The sequence below is a fragment of the Pleurodeles waltl genome, chromosome 6 (genome assembly GCF_031143425.1).
Source record: "Pleurodeles waltl isolate 20211129_DDA chromosome 6, aPleWal1.hap1.20221129, whole genome shotgun sequence".
Taxonomy (NCBI): domain Eukaryota; kingdom Metazoa; phylum Chordata; class Amphibia; order Caudata; family Salamandridae; genus Pleurodeles; species Pleurodeles waltl.
The window spans coordinates 844291435-844313544 of record NC_090445.1 but is presented as its reverse complement, the minus strand read 5'-3'; the positions used below and the strand labels follow the sequence as shown (position 1 = coordinate 844313544).

Sequence of the window (22110 nt, the reverse complement as noted above, 5' to 3'; positions counted from 1 at the left end):
AACACCCCTTCCTATTTGCGAGTCGGAATCACATTTTGCGAGTCGGTACCGACTCGCAAAATGTGATTCTGCATCGCGTAAGGGCTTTTGCGCCCCGTAAACGGCGTTTTTCGCCATTTGCGAGGCACAAAAGCCTTCCTACATCTGGCCCTAAGCTCTCAACCTCCACATGTAATAAGTTATAGAATACAATTCTTATTTTCTTTCTTTTAATGGCTCTTCAGTAGGAAGCTTAAATGTAATGGGATGCACCTTTAGTCCTTGGGATCTTGATAAATGTCCATTTTTAGATCCAAAGTATATTAATTGCTTAGTAATACCACACTTTTTTATGTTTGTTTAGAAGAATTGTGTCTTCGTTCTAATCAAAATTGCCTGGATTTATCAGATGACATTAAGCCTAAGTTGTGGAGGCCAGCATTTTGAAGTAAATGAGTTTTATTTTGCCATGGCTTAGAGCTGAGGTGTTCCATGTTGATCAACAAGTGTATAATGCTTGTCAGATTTTCAGCATAACCACTACATTTGTAAACAATTCTGTCATTAATATGATAAAAGCCAGTAGAGAATGCACATTAAGGAATGGCCTTCTGTTGATTGACCAAATAATCGAACATTGTGAAAATGACATGGTCAATTTATGTACAATAAATATGAAGGTTTAACCCATACATGGTGAGTGTTAATGTTGTTATTTCAAACTTTTTCTAGAAAAGAGCTGGTGATAACCCAATTATTAATTTTCTTGACAGTACAACTGCATCTGTAGAACATCAAACATGATTGCATATTTTGTTTTAAATGCTTTTAAACATTTACTCACGAGAAAGGGAATCTATAACAAGTTGAAAACAGCCAACACCATTCTTGACAATACATTTTGACAAATTTATTGGAGCAACCTGTATTCAGATCCCCAGTGAACAGCTGAGATGGAAATGTATGACAACGATTTGTTGTTTAGAAAATAGGTATTAATCCTTTAAAAAATAAATAAATTTTTATTGGTTGACAAGTAATAATTTAACATATCTATATCCAACATTACCATAAACGCGTAAAACAGTGTAGGTGTTAATGCTTTTAACAACTGCATTGCTCTTGCTTTGCTTCGCTTTCTTGTGGTATGTGAGTAAAAGAGTATAATAAATATTGTTTTGATAAATTGAAGGTCTGAAGGAGAAAATGGTGGATAGAAACGTGTAGTTAGAATATAGTTTATAGCTTAGTAAAGTATGAACTCAGGGCGTAATTGATTAGGTCTATTTTATTATTCAGGGGAGTATGAAGTAGAAGATTATATTCTAAAATAAATAATCTACTGACAATTGTTTTGATTAGGTCTATTTTATTATTCAGGGGAGTATGAAGTAGATTATTATATTCTAAAATAAATAATCCTCTAAAGATTGTTTTCTTTAGATACATTATGAGGTCTTGGTAGCCTTTTTATTTTGAGTTCAATAGCACTACGGCCATAAGTGACTTTCTGCCAAAAGAAAATTTCAATATCTAGGTAAAATCTATGCACATCTGTTATCGTTCTGCATGTGTTAAGCATTTGCATTATACTAAAAAAAATAGGGTTGCCAGATGATTCTTACTGTTAACAGAACCCCCCGCACAGCCATTGGCTTTCATTTAGAAACATAATACATTGTGAGAGGTGGGATTGGCAGGATATCTTTATTAACTTTATTTACCAGGTTGAGTTGTAGCACCTTTTTAAAAGTGTGTGAAAGGTAAGCCTTCCTCTGCGCTGTCTCACTGACATTGATAATCTGGTCACCTTATTGGAAAAAAATATATACTTATTTCTTCCAGGAGAGAATCCACAGCTTATTTAGTCTTATATCTCTTACCTCATTCTTACATTAGTCTAATAGTTGTAGATGACCATACTAAGTAGCAAACACTGTTGCTTTAAAGATATATTCTTGTTTTCTTTAGTTTTATGAAATTACTGTAATTCAGAACATGTGAAAACTGATTGGGATCAGTCATGATATTAGTTCTGTTGCTAGGGGCTTTACGTGTGGCACTCAATATTGCCCTGTTAACTCTTGCTTTATCAGCAGGGGTCAAGAGCGTGCAGGGTTTGCATGAAGGCATGGATCCAGGGGGAATTCTGAAAGCCTTTCCTAAAGTCAAGAGAATGCGTTGTAGCCCCCAGAAGTTCGAGCCACAGAAGAAACGTAAAGAGGAATATGATGTCAGAGGTAAATTTTATTGCTACATAAAGTTAACCTAGATTTGTTTTATAAAAGCATCAGCCGTGTTACTGTGCGGGCACCTACGGAAGTAAGATGTTAGACGTGAACATTGGACTTAGGGGATACAGTTGAGGCAAATAGCATGATTTAACAATAGTAATACATTCATAAGCCCCGATGCAAGTGGTATAGATATGTCATGATGTATTCAAAGTGAATTGATCACATTGCTTTCAGACAAAAAGATGAGGTGGAAAATGTGGCCATATCAACCTAATCTCACTTATTAGAAGCCTTCTTTCACTTATTGGTAGTCAAACCACTGCAAATAAGGCAGATTGCAGGTGTTGTTCGAAGAGCAAGTTGAATGGATTTTCAAGAGGTGATGGAGAACCTTGCAGACCCTGGGCTCATTCTTTGTTTAAAGACCTGCCCATAAGCTCATCCCCCTTTGATTAGTGGGATGTCAAAAAGTGATTGGTTCTAAATCTCTAGAGGTTATATGGTTGGGAGACACCCTTGGGAGGTACAAAGGGCCCAGGTTTTACTGTCTTTGTGTCACAGAGAATATGAATTTTCTTCAGGTGTCCACTGGAAGCCAAGGCAGTACTTATAAGGCACATTTTCTATGTTTTTTCATGTTAACGTACATTTGGCCAACTTGATTTTGTGTTCCTTCTTTTTCCATGAGATTTTTATTTGTATCCTTGGGTAAATCTTGTTGAATTAATTTCTTGAGCCGCTGCTGTTGCGTTTCTTAGTTTCTGTAGATATAAACTGCGTTCCCTGGCAAAGAGGGTTAGAGACGTTAGAAGCTAGTAAGCCTGAAGTAAGGAAGGATTTCTTGAAGTAGCATATCATGCTCAAGTTCTTAAATTATTTAAACAGAGATGAAACTGTACTCGAAGATTCAGGCACAGCAAATGGCGTTAGTTTGTTTCACAAATCTTAAGGTGTTTCTGTGTGAGTGATGAAGCAAATACAAACCACAACATTCTATGATTTCACATGGTTTCTTGTATTTATACTGTAACTTCAAAATAAAAATCTTCTGGTGTAGGTGGAAGTACAGCATGCCTGTTTAGGCAGATCACTGTCTTTCCTTTTTAATATTAGATGATGTCTTCACAAAGAAACCACAGCACTCTATCCATTTACATGCTTTCTTGCAGTTGTACTGTAGCTTCAAAATGAAACTCTTATGGTTTGCATCGAAGTACAGTATGCATCTTAGGCAGATCACTCTCTTTCCTTTTTAATAAAAGATGTCTTAAGAGAGAACCATAAAACATTTAGCAATTGAAGAGAAATCCAACATTGTGTGTATTTATTGGATTTCTAGAGTGCAACTACAGCGAGTAGCCCTCACTCACCCTGACCCTCCACAAGCAACAGAATAAAGTGCCTGCCAGACAGAGTGCATGTCAAGGTCTGGACCCTCAACTCCCCACCCCAAAAAGTTTCTCAGGCACTGAGAACAAGGTAGGCCTGGCAGGTGCATTGGCCTCCACTTGGACTATTGGCTGCATGGCACTGGAGTGACACAGTGCCGCATGCCGAGTGTGAGGCTCCCTCTGTCAGCTGTTGGAGGGTGCCTTATAGATGTTACTACTGGAGGGATCAAGCATAAATTGCCCAATGCGTGCCTCCTCCCTAGTAGCCATTGAGTTTCTGCCAGAATTTTCATATCTGTCAAAACTATTGTGGTTGCCTCAATCTACACTCCCAATGCTAACAACTCGTATTTCCGGTCCCGCTTTTCTAGGATCCTTACTGGGTATGGGCACACCCCTCAGCTCCATGGCGGTGACTGAAACTGGACACCGAACCCAATCTTAGACCGGCGTGGTGGACCTGACAACTATAATCCACTGGATAGGGGATCCTACAAGACCTGATATTGGACCACGCCCTATTAAATGTGTGGCACCTCTTGCACCCTGAGGATAGGGGTTCTACCTTCTAGTTGCCACATGCCATCCAATCTCACATTGACTACTTTTTTTTCCAGGTGGGCCTACCCCAATGGAGCTTGCTGTGACATACTAGAGGCTAGAGTTACTAACCATAGCCTGGTCCTACTGGACCTAGATCTCGGATTGTTGGTACCTCCTCCAGACAGATGCCGCATGAAAGCCTTCGCCTGTAAGCTGTCTGAGGAAAAGGAGCAAATTTAATGTCACATTCGTTCTTATTTAGAGACCAGTGAGAGCTCAGTGAGCTCCCTCAGGATTCTTTGGGTGGCTGGCAAGAAGGCGCTGAGGGGGACCAAAATGCGAGAATCTGCAGTCATGAAACGTACAGCTTGCCATAAAGCTTGCCATGGTTTAGAAAGGATTGGAACTGAGGGACACGACCTCTATCATCGCTACATTACGCCCTCCACAGCCGTACACCGGAAAGCCGTAGAGCTAGCCTTTTTGCACCACAACACATTCTTCACAGATTCATCCAAAAAAGCGCTCTCGAAATTAAAATGGAGCAAATATAATCATAGGGAAAAGGCAGGCAGATTGCCGACAGTTCATTTACGTCAACAGGAACGCCAGTCAGTGGTCCTGGCCTTATGAGATGTGGATGGCAACCAGCTGAAACAGAGAAAATTGATGACTTTCAGTCTCCGCTACATCTCCCCTACATCACAAATGTCGTTTGGGCATATGTAGAGGGCAACTTCGAGGAAGAGGGAAAAGCCATATTGGCACTACCCTCTTATAAATCACCTGGTGAAGACAGCTGTCTTGGGGAGTGCCATAAAACTCAATGGGAGCACGGTCCAATAAGAACACTATTACCATAATTCTTTAAGGAAACAAGGAACTGCTTGAGTGCGTCAGTTACTATCCAATTTTGTTAATAAATGTCATCCTCAAAGTCCTTGCCAAGATCCTAGCAACTTGACTGGGAAAAGTAATCTCCCAACCAATCCATAAGTCTCAAGTGGGGTTTGTGCCTGACCGAAGCTCCCACAAACATCTCTGGATCCTTGCTCATGTCTGTGGCACGTGCGTAATGACCTGAAGGAGAAACTTGCACTCTTCCTAAATGCTGAGAAGGTAATTTAATGCATGAAATGACCCGCCATACCTCTTTAGGCGATACCAAAAATTGACTTATGTGACGATTTCATAAGCAAGGTCCTCCTTTTGTATGATTCCACTATAGCAATTGTTAATTATGAAGGGTGCTTGTCAGACATGTCCAGATCCACAGAAGCACTCACCAGGGCTCTCTCCCCACGTCTGTTGCTATTAGCCTGTGAACCTTTATCCACTGCTATATGTCTGTCAGCATAGATCCAGGGTGCACAAAGTGGTAGGGAAGATAAAAGCACTACTTTATACAGATTATATCTTCTTTTGTTGCACCCCGCTCCTCGGTTGAAGCTATGAGTAATTGATCACTTCTCCCGCCTTTACGGTTACACAATTAATTGGACCAAAAGTGAGGCGCACTTTTTGTCTAAGGTGACCACTGCAGCATGTATGTGAAATTGTAACATGAGATGGGTGTCCAAAGGGTTTAAATACCTTGGTATCTGGATCAGTATGGGACTGTCATGCAATAGTTCTCCCCCCTCATAGAGAGGTGCCAAGCAGGATTTCCTGAAATACCCAACATCTGAATTTCTTGCTGTGGGGGATAGTGCAAACAATTAAAATGACAGTAGCACCAAGCTATAACTACATATTCAGTACACTGCCTCTGAGTATTCCCCGAGTGCTCCTTTTGGAAATTGAGGAGGACATCCTGTCTTACATCTGGAGTGGCCGCAGACACAGGCTACAAACCCCTAGACTTTGGGTGAACACTACAGGTGGAGGCTGCATCTTTCTTACCTGCCATCCTACTACCTGGCTTTCCAGTGTTCATTGCTGCCCTCATACCTTTGCGGTCCCAATGACACTTTGACTTGGGTTCAGATTGAACACCATCTTATAGGACCACCTCACATGCCCCTAACAAGATACCTCTCACTTAAGCTCTGACCTTTATTCAGAAATTCCATTCTTTCTACTTGCCACCATCTGGAGATCAGCACACAAACTAATGGGCATGCACCCCCATCTGTATATAAAGGCCCACTGCGATATAATACAACTTTGTGCATTGCCGGCAAAACATTGGGTCTCTTGGAATGTGAAGGGGCCCCAATGCATTGATGAGATGTTTAACCATTTTCTGTACTTTGGAACAAATGTTAACCCCCCCTCCAGTCAGACGACTGGAATTATTGTCAACTGTCACACTGCCTTTGAGTGGCATTTTGCCTCAATCCGTTGGAGCTTCAAGCATACCCTATTCTGCAGTACCTAGTTATGGAGCCGTTACAAGGATATGATTCCTTGCCTTTATGGTGTCCTCATTAAAGTGAGGACCAGGCTCAAGTGGCAGACAACACAAGGTAGAGGCTACTCTCCCGATGACTGGGTGGCGTTATTGCTTAACACTATAATGTCCTCAGAGAATCCTCATTGAAAGTTCTGTGTTTCAAGATCCTCCTTGAGTGGTATTGGACCCCACAGAGACTACACAGAGTGGGCCTACCCCAGTGAAGTATTGCTTCATGATCTCTGCTGGCAGTGTGTCGAAGGTAAGTGTAATCTGCACCACACCCTTTGTCTTGCCCAGCCCTTCAATCATATTGTATGGCTGTGTGGACCCACATTAAAAACTGTCATCCGAACTGTGTATGCCCATCCACCCACCTATCGCTTCTCCATAACGTGTCTGACGTATAGGGCATTGACATACGAACACACCTCTGATTGGCCATGTCCCTCACAATTGCTAAATTATGAGTTTCATGTGGTGACATCCCTCAAGCTCCACATCCAAGAGTGGCTCATTGAACTCCGTAGAGTGGCAATCCAAGAACAGGCTACATACAAACTGAAAGACAAGGTTAAGGCATATGAGAGGCTCTTTCCTTACAGAGGAGATGGAATCGATATATGCAACACACCTCCTCCTTACCTGCCCACCGGTTAAGGCACTATCACCCATACGGTCCATTATCTCCTCTAGGATCTACTGAGTGCCATTTCATCAGGGACCAATAGACATAAACATTGACCTCTATATCTACAATGTTTCCTGGCCAGGGTTAGTGGGGTGCTAAACCTATCCACTACTCCCTTTCCAAACATTTTCCATTCTTTCTTTTCTCTGCAGAGTCACCTCCCTCACCTCTTTCCTATCACAGAGGGCATTGTACTTCGCCTGTAACTGGATCATTTCTCTCTCACCATAATCCCCCTGTCCTTCTTGCAGTGTACACTAGGTACTCTATGAGAGCAGATGTTGCTGGGTGCTCTTACTACTCAGTATGTTTTGTTAGATGAGGCATCCTGCCTGACTTACTGAGGCTCTGTGATCGGCCTCTCCGGGTCCCCTTTGAGATGATAGAGAGAAACGGGTACAACCTGACCAAGGAACTTGACGCACCCTCTCATAGACACTGACTATTGGACCCCAATATGATGATAATGATCCCTGTTTATGGTTATAGTTACTATGCACTGTTGCTGATAAATTTGTGAGGGGCATATTTCCCGCCACATGTTGCTATTTCACACCTATCTGCTGTTCCCTACCTTTTCCACTTATGCAGTCCTTGCCCACTGTATTAGAGAGACCATGTGGCAATTTGGGAGGTTGGTTCAGGGAGAGGAAACACCCATCCTTGAAAACGCAGACTGGTGTGCGAATAGATAAAAGGTTTACTCAGAGGTTATACCAGTCTATTGAGTTGTGTACTTAATAGATGAGTTTTCTGAGACCTGTAGATGCTAGATTGTCTGATCTGCTTGTCGACCATCTTAAAGCACGCACATGGACAAATCATCAACTAATTAAAGAAGTACATTATTGTTTGTTTTTATACTTACGATCTCTTTGACATTGAGTTATTACTAAGATGGATGAAATTGAATTTCTACTGTGTGTGATTGTATGCACAAGTTGCTGTATACAGCAGGTTAGAACAAAATATGTGACCGGAATGGTTAGGCTAACAGTCCAGTATCACTAGGACTGCCTCTATGAGCCGACAAGCTGTGCCAGATGTATTAACTTCAGTGAGTTTGAGCTTGAGTCTCTGATCATAGCAAGCATGAAACTCCACCTCTGGGCACACCACTTCCGCATAAGTAGTTCAACAAAGAGCAAAATGTGATAATGCTTGAGCTGATTCTTCTAAGCAACTGCATATTCCTCCGGTCAGCATTTCCCAGCTCATCTGTGTTGTTACAATAGTAGGCCAACCATATCTAAGTCAATATTATTTAAGCACCAGAAAAGTAGTTTTGCATGTATTTTATTCACAACCCCTGTGTGCAAGCCTGTAATAAACTAGATATACTTTTGCCTTGCCAGTGATTTCTAGCCAGAAGGATTTGGCATACGCATTAAGAGGTCTATGTCTCGAGCAGCCTAATCTGATGAGGAGACTTGGTATATAACAGAATCAGTGGTACTACTGCAAATGCTTTTTGAACACCACATCTGTACTGGTAGCATTTTCTGTAATTGTTCAGTTTGCCTTTGAGATTGCAGAAGGTATCTACCCCGCTCAGTGTGCCCCAAAATGACCAGTTGACGTGTAGGTATAGCCGCCCTGCATGTGGCACTAAGAAGACCTATGTGTTTAGCCCCAATGGACCTTGTCGGTGAATTATAATTTGGTGCTTGTGTTGCACTGATAGATGAAGCTAGGCCACCTTCAGTAATGACTGTGATAACAAAATCTGTCTTGGAGTTTCTTGTTGTGTCATGCAAAGCAAATGTGACCAAGCAGTGCTAACTAGACTTGTGCATGTTTGGACTGAATTTCCTATTGCTGTTTTCCATTTCTAATGGCACAGATGATCTAGGAGGTTATGTAAATGCTCCTGAACTATTTCAGTAGCTTAGAAAATATAATCCAAGCATTTACATCTTATTTTCGTTTCTCTTGTTTGGATAGAGCTCTTTTCTTGAAGTGTTACCCTTAGGCCAACGTCTTCAATTAGTTTTATGTATGTTTCCTGTTCCAGCTATTGTCACTCTTATTTTTTCTGGTAATGCGTAGTCCCAGCTGTAGTTTCTTGGGGCCAGATGTAGGTAGCGTTTTGTATGGTGCAAACTGTGAAAATCGCAGTTTGTGCCATGCAAAACACGCATCGCGATGCTCATTCACATTTTACGAGTCGGTACCGACTCACAAAATGTGAATGCGATTTGCAAATAGGAAGGGGTGTCTCCTTCCTATTTGCGACTCTCACCGCAATGCTAAATTGCTTTGTGACCGCGAACGCCGTTGCAAAGCAATTCACAGTTACCACCAGTGTCACACAGTGGGACCCATTTGCAAAATGTTGCCAAAAATGTTTTTTCAGAGCAGGCAGTCGTCCAACGGACCACTGCCTGCTCTGAAAAAACGAAACCAAATGGTTTCGTTATTTTTTTGTATTGCAACTCGTTTTCCTTTAAAAAAAAAAAAGCAGTCACAGACATGGAGGTCTGCTGTCTCCAGCAGGCCACCATCCCTGTGTGTGCAGGGAATCGCAATGGGGTCATAAAATCCGACCCACCTCATTAATCTTAATGAGGTGGGTCTTTGCGACCCCATTGCGATTTGCAGACAGTGTCTGAGACACCATTCTGCATCCGAATTTGCGATTCAGAAATTGCTACATCTGGCCCTTAATTATTCTAAATCTGCCATTCCCAAAGTAACCTGTAACTTGTCACCACTGTAGGCAAATGCAGAAGGCGCTCAGTTCATCCAGATAATGTCATTTTGCTATAACTGTTCACTTTATTGAGTGAAAGTACTTTGTTTTGCCTTTTAAACGGTTAGTAAGAACATTCTTTCATAAAAGTGCTAAGTTGTATCTGTTTCCATTTTCAGATGATTGGCTAAAACCAGTGACTGTTCATATAATTCAAGCTGGGATTGGCAGAGCTAGGGCAGAAATCTTTCAGAAGCAGGTACTACAGAATGGAGGTAGAGTCTGTAATCCCTTTTCATCTGAAGTGACACACATCATTGTAGATGAAGAGATGGACTGTGATCGTGCCTTCCGAATTCTGAAAGTTGACAACATTCCAGGAGGGACTCAGCTGGTGAAATCTGCATGGCTGAGCTTGTGTATCAAAGAAAACAAGATAGTGGACACTGCTGGATACCGCATCTTCGTATCAGACCGGTAAAGAAACTTCTTATTTTATGTTTTAGATCCATAGTTGTGGTTTGAATGTCAGTAGTTGCATGATGTTAATAGAGAACATATAATCATATACTGTTACCTTCACTTTAAAATATTATGAAAGGATCAGAGCTGGGTGAATTCGAGTGGAAGTTTTTTACCATGTTCCAGTGTAACCTTTATGTTAAGCCTGTAAATAATACAGATTGCTCAGCTATGGTTCACGATAAAGAAGTGCCTAGCCTACTTGCTTAGTTTTGCACCTTTGTTCCATTCTGTAGCACCCATGCAGAAAGAACCTGATCATGTTGGAAAACCAGAAAAGAGGCAGCAATACTTTACACTCTTCTGAACTGTGTGCGGACAAACGGATTGTACAACTACCTTTCCTTGAAGCAGTAAATTTCCAGCTATAAGTGAGCTCTTTTTTTCAGTAAACGTGTTTACTAATGCAGAGGTTGCCACTCAAGACTTACATCAGTATTGTGTCTGTTAAAGTGTCCACAGTAAATGAATGATGTTTACTTTTCCACATTAGTTTAGTGTAGGTCCCAATGAAAAGGCCTTTTCATTAAACGTACAATAGAATATCTTTTGTACCACTTAAAGTATAAGACGTAGCAGAGCTCAGATAATTCATTTATTATATACTTTTGGAGTTTCTTACAATGCTTCATATCTCCTTCATTTACTTTACAGTGCAATTACCATTGGACTGCAAGGTAACTAGTGGATTGGACCCTTTACAAACTTCCATTTCATACCAGTTGAACAACACACTTCGTATTAAGATTACAACTGGTCAAGATTCACAATGAAAATATATAAATTCCAAGTCTTTAAAGTTTCAATTTTGTTAAGGACATGGATGCCAGGTTTATGTATTAATTTTCCTTAATCTTCATCTCCATTCCTGAATTCCTGTTTTTTCTTGTGTTTGTGCTGCTCAGGCAAATGGCCTAGCCAAAGCTTCCCAAATTAGTAATTAGTATTGCGGCTACCAGGGTTTTTCTTTAATGTGTTGACCTTTAAAACCAGTCAATTCAGTGCAGTATCCATGATGAAGCAACATTAAAGGTATTTCTGTATTTAAAACCATTAATGAAGACACCATACTTACATTGTGAAGACTGAAAGTATTTGTAATAATATGTGACTAAATATATGCACAGTACACCATTCAGTTTCCCATTGGACAACATGCATACTATATGAAAGGATAGTACTGAATGCTATTAGGATCTTTTTCAGATAACAGCACTCAGATGATCCTCATTGGCTAGACAGCAAGCACAGGTATACCAGTTGCAAGAAATTGAATTATTTGGGGTGGGTGACTTCACCCCTTAAGGAATTATCTCAGTACTTGTCAAGGAACATTTTTACTTCAAAGTCACTAAATTAACCTGCGCTCAACCCCCTGGTAACTGTGGATCAGTGCAGACTGGCTTAACTTTGGGCAGTGTGTAAAGTATTAAAGTATTTATGCAGGATGCAAAAGAATAACATCCCAAACCGAATTAGAATAATAGAGCAACATTTAAACATAATGACAACAAAATAACATAAATCCAAAAGGAGAACCACAGATATGAATTATTAAAGTATTAATTTGAATAATACCAAGAAGCATAAAGGCCCAGTTCTAGTCAGTGGTTGCGGTAGACCAGGGCCCAAGTGTAGTTTGACGCTGACCGTGATCGTGTGTGTATCAGCTACACAAACCAGGATTGTCTTGGTCAAAGATTATACCGTCTGGCTTTAGTCCTGTAAGTGCCATTGCACCACAGCAGTACACTTCCAAAGCTCCCCAGGACGTCACAGGAAGCAGTTAAAGACTCACAGGGTGTTGGGCGCCACCCAACAGTATGGTCTAATCCAGGTCCAGTTGCCGCTGATCATCTAGGCAGTTGTAGGGATGGCCTCTTGTAGCTTATTGTGTCCCTGTACTTTGAACAGGAGATCAGCTAAAAGAGTCCTGTGTGCAAGAGAGATCAGGTCCGGTCACAAACAGGTCCACTCCTCTTCTGGTCCAAGAGTGATATGAAGTGGGAGTCTGGAGAAGTCACATGTATGCCTGACTTGAGCTAATGGGCGGGAATGACTTCTGGGTATGCTATAACCAATAGGGTAAACGTTCCCCAGGCCAATCCTTCCTACTTGAGGCATTGGTAAGATGGCAGAAGTCTGTGGCCACTCTTAATGTGTGCTCTGAAGGCTGGGGATGTGTGGTGAGTGTACTATGGTAAATCTAAATTCCTCCCCACACCTATCACCAACATCCAGTTTTGGACAGTCACTGTACATACAATAAATCCAGAGCCAGAAGTTTGGTAGAACAAAAGTAGGGGTTTACGGCAACCAGACAGTAAATACACAGGAATAGTTTTGGCATCATGTTTTCCTTTCACTTTCCTTTAAGTGCTCCCCCAGTGTTAAATGTAAAACCTAAAAATAAAAGCCTGTTAGAACAAATGTAGGGCTTCCAGCAACCAAATATTGAATAAAAAAGAATTGATTAGGCAGCCTGTTTCACTTCCTTTTAAGCAGACTCCCTGTGTTATATGTAAAACCCAGCAGACTTTCAAGCAGGATTTGACACTGCACTGTCGGCTCTACCCTGCATACTCTGTCAGGTTCAAAAGGGATATTTTTGCTCATTCAAGTCTGCCAATTATTTGCTCCTGGAAAGCATTATACACCTTTATAACATTAATTCAAATGCTAATTATTGCCTGCAGAAATGGAAAAGCAATTGCAAATTTAGCCTCTAGGAAATTCAGGCAGGGAGAAGGCAATTTTCTAAAATGTACTTTTCCTTAATATTAAACAAAAATCTAAATTCTTCATTGAATTTGATTTTTAATAAGTGTTAAAAACAATTGCTTAATAGGTGTTCATTATTTTCTAGTTGGTTCCAGACCTGATATACAGTATTAAGATTTTTAATCTATACTCTGGTTTTCTATGTAGGACCGTAAGGCCTGCCACAATGAAAACTAGGTTTTGGGTGCTAGTCAATGTAAGGGCATGTTATTAATACATTTCTACATGCCCTACTTTAAACTACAATGCAGCCTTTCTTGTTGACTACAAGATCTAATTAGGGGTGAGTTATTAATGTTAAAAGGGGGGTTTTAACCTGTCAAGAGAGTTTATTTTGAGAGGTTGAATTGACATTTTTACACTGCCACAGTCAAGCTACACTGATAGGTCCTAAAGTCATGATTGCACTGCCACTGTAGTGGATGCCACAATAGGTGCTGTAGACTATAGTGATGTTTATATCTGGGCACACTTTATATCATATAATAAGGACTTATAGGTAAGTTACATATGCCAGTTTAGAAGTATACCATTTTCATCATGTTGAAAGGAGGAGCACACACACTTTACCACTGGTTAGCAGGTGTAAAATGCACAGTTTTTTATAGCCAGCACAAGTATTCGGTCCAACAAAAGGTGAACAATCCAGGGTGACCATGCAGAAGAGGTGGATTTTCTACACCGTCTTACCACCTTGTGAAAGGACGTGTTATGGCCTACACACCTCCCTCAAATTACCCAGAGAAAATGTGTGTTAGGAATGTAACAAAACCTGCCGGAGAGTGCCTGGTGTAGGCTTATTTTTTGTGAATTACTGCAGCCCTTTTACCCTATGTGCACCTATTTTTCTGAAAAGCTTCTTTTGTATCAGTGATAAGACCAAAAGCTTGAAATCAAGCCCAAGTTGTCCCACTACTCCAAAAAAACATTCTGTGGATCCAAATATCCCAAAAAATGTCAGTCCGATATATCCACTCGCTACTTCTTCCAGACTATTAACAAACTTTGTCAGTAAGCAAATCTCCTAATATTTGGAATCTAAAATCTTTTTGGATGAGACCTAACCATGTTTTTGACCATCCTAGAGCAGGGAAATTGACTTGCTGTCTGTCTCAGAGGACCTGTGGGCTATTCTTGATAACAGATGTTCAGCGTCACTGATATTATTATTAGATATATACAGCCTCTCACTCCATCCTCCTGGCACGCCTGTTCTATATGGGCATCTGGGATATTGCTCTTAATTGGTTCCAGTGTTCGCTGTCTAATAAAACTCTATCAGTCTTCCTCCTTACAAGTTTTTGTCTAGTTCTCTAATCTATAGTGTACCCCACGATTCCACCGTAAGACCAATGTTCTTTACACCTATGTGGCACCCTTGGCCTCGACAGTTAGGGCTTTTGGTTTCAAAAGCATTTTTCACCTAATGATTCCCAGATAATAACATCATGGTGTTTAATTATTATTATATATATATATATATATATATATATATATATATATATATATATATATACACACACACGCACACTCACATACACACCTCCGATACCCACCATTTTTATTTTAAGGCTTCTCTAAACCTGATTTAAGAGCAGAATAAATGTAAACATATCATTGTAGATATCAGACCAACAGTAGCAAACATGAATGAACAAAAAATGAACATTAGGAAAGCAGGTAACATAGTATAATATGCAAGTACATTGTAAAGATCCCTACACATCTAGTCCTAGCTAATAAACGTATCATTAAAGCTCTGCTGCTCATTGAGAAATGTATATCTAGATATTGTGGTCTCATACCTGAATCTTATTTATTATTGAGTCCTCAGCCTGTCTTCAAGACAAGGCCAAATTGTGTTTCTGTGACCCTGTTTGTTAAAAAAACAATGGCTTTGGAGAATCACTATGCTTGTCTTGTTATCTGAAGCTCCTCACTCTGTCGTTGAGAGGGGTAGGAGTAATCATTTTATATAATTCATAAAATTAGTTTAATAAAAAATGAACCTTGCAATTCAAGATGTAACTTGGGAATAAAAGCATCAGCATCCGCTTACATATTCACGTTAAAGCTGCGGGACTTTTTCCAAGCATCAAACGTTCAAATAAATATATATGAACTAGAAGAATGGTAGCAGAATGTATGATATATGTAGGAAGCATTGTTGCAGTATGATAATAAACATAAATGCAGATGAGCTAATCAGTGCTTGCTAATGAATTGTACTTCTTGAGAACTCGATGAGCTAATGCACAATGTAAGTGTCTCCTAGTAGGGATGAGAGACAAAACAAATGACAGTACATTCACTTATTGTAAAGTCGCAACATGCCACACATGTTCAGTGAATCACCAGATCGATGTCTCGGCTCACTTAGTGTCATGTTTTCATATTCCATCACATTTGTTGGAGATGTATGTGGGAATGAAATGTGAAGATCTTTATGGCTTTTTTATGATCCCAGTCTTACAACGTAGATCCTAAAATCTATCAGAGGCTTTTGACATGATTACTGATCCACCACCGGCATTTATCATGATGTTGCAGTGAGGCTTTCTTGGTCCTCCTGCCAGTTAACAGTTGTATGTCCTACTGGCCGCTGTCATTACTAAATGTGGACACAAAAATGTTAGCGAATTCTTGGAAACTGACTGACTCTGTTGCTTCCGGGAAGCATGGAATAGGCTGGCTTAATCCCTGGTGGGTCTCTGTCATGCCACCTCAGAACACTTCTGGCGCTATTGCACGCATCCATCCCAAGGTACGACCCGCAGCAGTATTCTTAGATGCCAAAAAGGCGTTTGATTATGTAGAATGGGGGTTTATGCTTGCAGTAATGCAGTCCAAGTGGTATACAACATGCTGACCGCGCGTGTCCAGGTCAACAGGATAGTCACAGATGCAATTGTTATCTCATGAGGCACCAGTCAGGGGTGCCCCTTGTCATCGTTATTGTATGCCGTAGTGGCTGAAGCACTAGTTGGTGCGCACCAAGAATGACATGCGCACAGGGGCCTTGGGTTTCCGTATTACAATTTGACCATCTCTGCGTTTGTCATGGACACCCTCCTATATGTATGCAACCCCAATACATAATTTATCTCCGAATCTGTGAGAGGTTGTTGTGAGAGGTTGTTGTGTTCGGCGGGCACACTGGTCTTAGTTAATTGGGATAAATCTCTGATCTTCCCCCTCACTGCGGCTACAACCCAGGTGCAACTAGAATTTCCATTACAGTGAACTACTGACTTGACAAGTTACCTGGGGAATTAGGTGCACATAGACCTGTTGGTGGCTCTACTGGATAAATATGGCAACGCAGTGCAGGAGCTCTCAGATGCAGTTGAACAGTCGATTAAATTACTTTTGACGCTCAGCCGATGTATAGCCATCATGAAAATGGTGGTGCTGCTCAGCTTCCATTTCCTGTTTGCAAATATCCCGATCTTGCTGCAGCGTGCGGTGTTTAACAATATGAGAGCCCCGCTGGTTTGTTTGGCCTAACGCAAAAACAACAGATGATGGACGGAATGCAGAGCAAATCAAGCAGAAGAACAATGGAGTAACCCAGATCTGTAACTGGGGTGATTGGTTGAAAAGTTTCAGCACTCCGTCCATCATCCTTTTGTGTTGGTTTATTTGGCCTGGACAGGGAAGCAACCATGGGTGAGTTGGGACATGCTAACACTACGGTACAGTATGGGTGGTTTGAACGCTTCAGACCTCGAGGCCTACTACAGAGCCGCACAGTGCATGTTTGCTCATTACTGGTACATGGTCCAAAGGACTAACCACATTTGTGGCTTAAGGGAGAAGCCACCTAATAGTTATCACTACCTCAGATGTTGTTTGCGAAACCGATGCGATTCTACAGTGTCCTGGAACGGTTTATTTCCGGCAGCGGCTTCTGGAGCAACATGCCAGATCCTTCCTTTGCTTGCCCTGTGCTCCGTTGGATTGGGGTACAAGGTTTCCTCTTTCACAGGAGATTGGGATGTGGGGGTGGGGGGCTTAAAGGCGCTGTGGTGGGCGTGGTCTAACTACTATGGGAGATCTTTTCCAAGGTGGTATGTTATGCAGCTGAAAACAGGCTTTTGCGCATAATGTATAATCCTCTGTCCTGGCCCAGTTCTGTTACTGCAGGGCCCGCCATACAATGTGTGACATACTAGGAGAGGAATTGCTTGTACCCCTAGAGTTGCAGGCGTTGACTTACAGATTGTGCACCTACATCATACCTGCACCGATTGTAATGTCTAGTCATTAATTTGTCTCACTATAACCCTGATCATCCCACTTGTAAGTCATTTTGTTGTACTCCATGCCTGGAGTTGGTCTGTGTCAGGCCAAATAGCTCAGTAATGGTGTTTCTAGTGGTATATGATGATACGATGTATGGCATCACTAATAAAGGGATGGTTCATGTTAAGCTTTTGAGGTTGCATTTATTGTCCACTAAACTCCTATTTCGTTTCAGTTATCTAGGTGGTGAACATCAAGTTGAAACAGAGCATATTTTCTCTGGTGGTAAGAATATTCAGCCGAACACATCACTTGGAACAAAAGAATCCACTACAGAAAGATGTATTGAAATATTCTCTGCAATGCAAGATAAACCCGACACTCAGGAACAGAATGCATTTGAGACATTTGCTACCTCTCAGGTCAGTCTTGCTGTACAAATATTTTCACTGCTTCACATTCTCACTACTGTAATTATCCAGAGTTAATAGGCCAAGAGCAGAATTTACCATTGCTAGCTTACTTAGGAGAAGTAAGTTACCTGCAAAAGCATCTATTATTATTATGGACAGTACTTTTGATTTAGAACTGTAAAACGTTCGAGTGCATCTACTGTTTTAATGTAGATTCTTTTTTGCTATACTGCAGTTTTCCATTTTCTCCTTTAAGATGTCGGAAGAAGAAAGCTGTGAGGAGGAAGAGCCTGATGTTACACAGAGAGATCTGAATGCTTTGCTTCTTGGCCAACACTCATCTTCCTCCCCTTCAGAGTCCAGCAGCACCACTGTTGTTGCAGCTATTTCTGAGAAGTGGGTTTGCAGCCAGTCCTCCGAAAGGAAGAAGCAGAATTATAACAAGCTACTTACAGACAAGTTGGAAGTGTTGGCTAAAGCCTACACAGTCCAAGGAGATCGATGGCGGGCTCTGGGATACTCCAAAGCCATCAGTGCACTAAAGAGCTACCACAAACCAGTCACCTCCTTTCAGGTAAAGCAATTGCCAGAACATGCTTGCAAGGATCTGTAGTGGAACAGTGTGAGAGAGTGAATTAAAAAAAAACATTAATATGTTTGTAACTAAAAATAGGTCACTTCTCAGACAAACAAAATGCATGGCAAACATTTAACTTCCAGGAGTCTGGTGGGATGAAACCTGAAAAATAAACTCTATGAAGTGAGACATCACGGCCTTGATACATACCCTTTGAATTTGGGGTTGATGAAGAGCATGTGTTAGATGCAGTTATATACTCTAATATTGTAACTTGAATGAAAGATTCTAGTGTTCGAAGGTGGATAGACTCATGAAAAACACAAAATAATGGATTAAGGTTAAGCTTTCAGAAGGGGCAGTGGTGGGAGGAGCAGGAGTTAGGTATGGAGCAATCAGGCAGCGCCAGAGACAAAGCAGGTCTCGAGTATGGTATTATGTTGAACATGGGCATACTTGGATAATGACAATAAATATTAAGAATTACACAGTGCACCATATAAAGTGTATCCTCTTTTGGCTCTAATAAGGGGTGTATCAAACTCGGCGGTGTCCTAATTTAATCACCCTCAGAACAGTGAGTGAATCTTCCAGAATTTAACCCTTTGACTTTCAGTTTGCATGCACACCACTACAGACAATGCGTTGTGCACTGAGCAGTCTCATCTCCTATTCGTAAGATGCCCTCATAGGTAAAAAATCACACACATATTTGTAACTTTCTTTATTAAATATAATATGCAATGAAGAAAGGTTTTCTGTGTCTTAAAGAAGCTTGTTCTAAGACTGTTGTTTGCCTATAAAAAATAACCTCCAATCATGCAGCCCTCAATAACCTGAAAACTTGGAACAGCATAAATAATCTAGGGTCAGAATAGTCTTTTATTCTTTCAGTCAACATGGTAGTCGAAGGATAGCTTTTTGGTACTAAAGTCAGCAATAATGAGGAACTCAGCAAATACTTGTTATTGGCCAGACTGAATTCGGCATTGTGCTTTACTTGGATATCCCAAAATTTAATTTCAGTATGTGTCAAACCCATTTTCCACGATAAGGCTGAATCTAAAAAGGGACAACCAAATGGGGGCTAAATCAGTGCCTCTGAACTGACTTCAGTGTCAAAAGAGAATGAGTTTAAATTTATTTTTTAGGTTGAGCATAGCAGTGCAAGCGCTGCTTTTCTTGACGTGTTGTAATCTATTCCTTGGGCTTTACCCACACCCATCTCACGCCCATCACTTTCATTCTGTCCTGAGCTTGCATTTTAAAAATACCCTCATTTAGTTGGTAAATGTCTACACTTGTCCAGCCTTGAAGCTGTTTTGTTACGCCTTGCAGACTGACCCTGTTACTTGGATCAGTTCACTTCTGTCCATTTAATTAGTTTCAGGCGCACTACTTTTTTATTTTGAATAAGCTCGCACTGCCATCCACCAGCACCTCCCAGCCTCCCCTGAGTTTCCTGTTTGTGTCTGCCCTTTCCCACCACCCCTCCCACATCGTTGCTTGTTTGTAGCGCTTAAGCTGCGGTGTTGCAGAAGGAATCCTTGTGCTACTCTCTAGGCAGTAACTTTGGAAGAAGGCTCAGTCGCTTTCTCTCTCTGATGGTCACTGCTTTGGCTGTGCAGTCCTATGACTACGGTGTGCGGAATCCCAGGTCTCCAGTTGGAGTCAGGGGCAGGCTCCGTCTTTCTTCAGTTCTCCTTTGCAGTTTAAATCCCTTCATTTTGGGGGTGGACGTTGCAAGGGTCACTTGATACAGACGCAGTCCCTCTTTGTTTCGGTGGCTTCAGCTTGTAAGTTTGTCTTGCCTCTCCCATCACCCAGCTATATATTAGGCGACCCAGTCTAACAAGTGCCAACATTAGGACCATATTGAAGTGAAAATAATACAATTTATGTTTATTGTAACATTTTCGGCTGTACTGCTCTTTACTCTTGGCCCCTCTTGGAATATTAAGATTCACTGTTTTGTTTTTGTCTTTAGTGAAATGATGTGCACATTGTTGCTCACTTATTCTTTTTTCTTCCTAGAACTTTGTTTACTTTTTGATACAGACATGCGTTTAATAATAGTATCCCCATCTTTAGTGTTGCGCATAGTCGACGAACCATAACAATGTCTTATTAAACTGGATGTAAATACTCTACCTAAAGCATTTGACTATTGATAACTTGTTAAAGGTGGTCAGCAGTTTGAGTGTTTTCTTTCTAAGGCACTGCACCGTCCAGCATATCACCACAAAGCGCTTTCAAAACTACACAGAGCACATCACTATTTAAAAAGAATCGACCACAACACTAGGCTATTGGAGTGAAAAGGCATACTTAGTTTAACGCACAGCGGGAAAACAGTATTACAAGCTGCGTTGTTTTCCAGTCTCAAATGTTTATGAAATGCATTTTGTCGAGGCATAAGCAAATTTAACCTGTGTGCATAGAAATATTTTTGCACTATGATGTGAAAACTTTGGCTTGTGCTTTTACTGTGTTTTTCTTCTTAACTGATGTTGACCCTTTATTTGTTACCCCGTTAACACAATGTTTTTTAGCAGTGGATGGACCAACACAGTGAATTTCTATTTTTGATTCGGGGATGTAGTCTCAACTACTGTGTCTTGTATTTGAATATTTAATACATTAATGTAAACACAAACAGCACTAAAGAGACAAATGATACTTTCAAAATTAAACCAACTGGACAAATTCTTCAAACATACCAAACAAGCAAAACAATGAAAGGAAACTGAAAGGTTCGCATGTTTGGGTGACCCTCCTAGTTTATTTCTCTTGTTACTACTCCGTGGCTGTTTTGCATCTTTTTTTTTTTTTTTTAGGAATTGTGTTAGCCGGCCAGCAACTCTGATTGTGGGGTGGTAAAAGTGGTATTCTTTTGGAATTAGCATGTCAGATTTAAATTATGATGCCACATGAAAACATTTTCATTTTTTGCTGTAGATAGAGGACAAAGGTAAATCTAAGTGCTTTTGTTATATGCAGGGCCACTGAAATTATGTGGCAGGAAAGGGCCACATTATGAGGCAGGGTTGACCAATTTATGTGGCAAGAAAAGTCCAATTATGCATTTACAATGCCAATAGCTCTAACTCTCGCAAATTCGAGACCTATTGCATTGCAAATGCTTGTTTCTATGTGCAGAGTCATAGCGACCAGGTATACATGTATGGTATGGCACCATTTGAAATGCTTTCTGTACTTATTATTAAGGCCTCAGCATGCTGGTATACATGTATGGTTTTATAGCATTTCTAAAGGGCTTTCTGTTCTTCTTATTAAGGCCTCAATATGGTCTCCAAGCACACACTGCTAGTGGGCAAACAAGTAAGATGAAAGGGTTTTGGTTGCAGTGTCAACTAAAGTGTAGAGTTTTTATGATGTGCGTGTGTGTGATGCCAAAAGAGTGCGCTGCAAACTTGTTAGTCCGATTCAGGAAGGACCTGGCCTAGCAGTTCGGGCTGGATTGTTCCCATGAAGAGCAGGGTCAAGATTGATTTGCATATGGATTGGTCTAAACTGAGGTTGCATGGTGGTAAAAAAAAAAAACAATGGATTGGGATGCGGCCTGAGCGATTGCCAGCGGTTGAGACTAATTCAAGCATTCTATCCATCATTCTGTTGTTTTT

The 22110-nt window shown here is 40.9% G+C and overlaps 1 protein-coding gene across 4 annotated transcripts in view; it reads left to right on the top strand.

Annotated features, from left to right (window-relative positions):
* POLL (DNA polymerase lambda) overlaps positions 1-22110 on the top strand; it is a 148068-nt gene that overhangs the window by 15161 nt on the left and 110797 nt on the right. For 2 of the 4 annotated variants that reach the window (XM_069239560.1, XM_069239557.1), the window contains exons 2-5: positions 2076-2219; positions 10108-10405; positions 17712-17898; positions 18125-18463. In XM_069239560.1, coding sequence (XP_069095661.1) covers positions 2111-2219; positions 10108-10405; positions 17712-17898; positions 18125-18463 — 933 coding nt within the window. In that variant the 5' untranslated portion in view covers positions 2076-2110. The remainder of the gene's footprint in view (positions 1-2075; positions 2220-10107; positions 10406-17711; positions 17899-18124; positions 18464-22110) is intronic. The other 2 variants (XM_069239559.1, XM_069239558.1) reach the window with 2 other exon arrangements.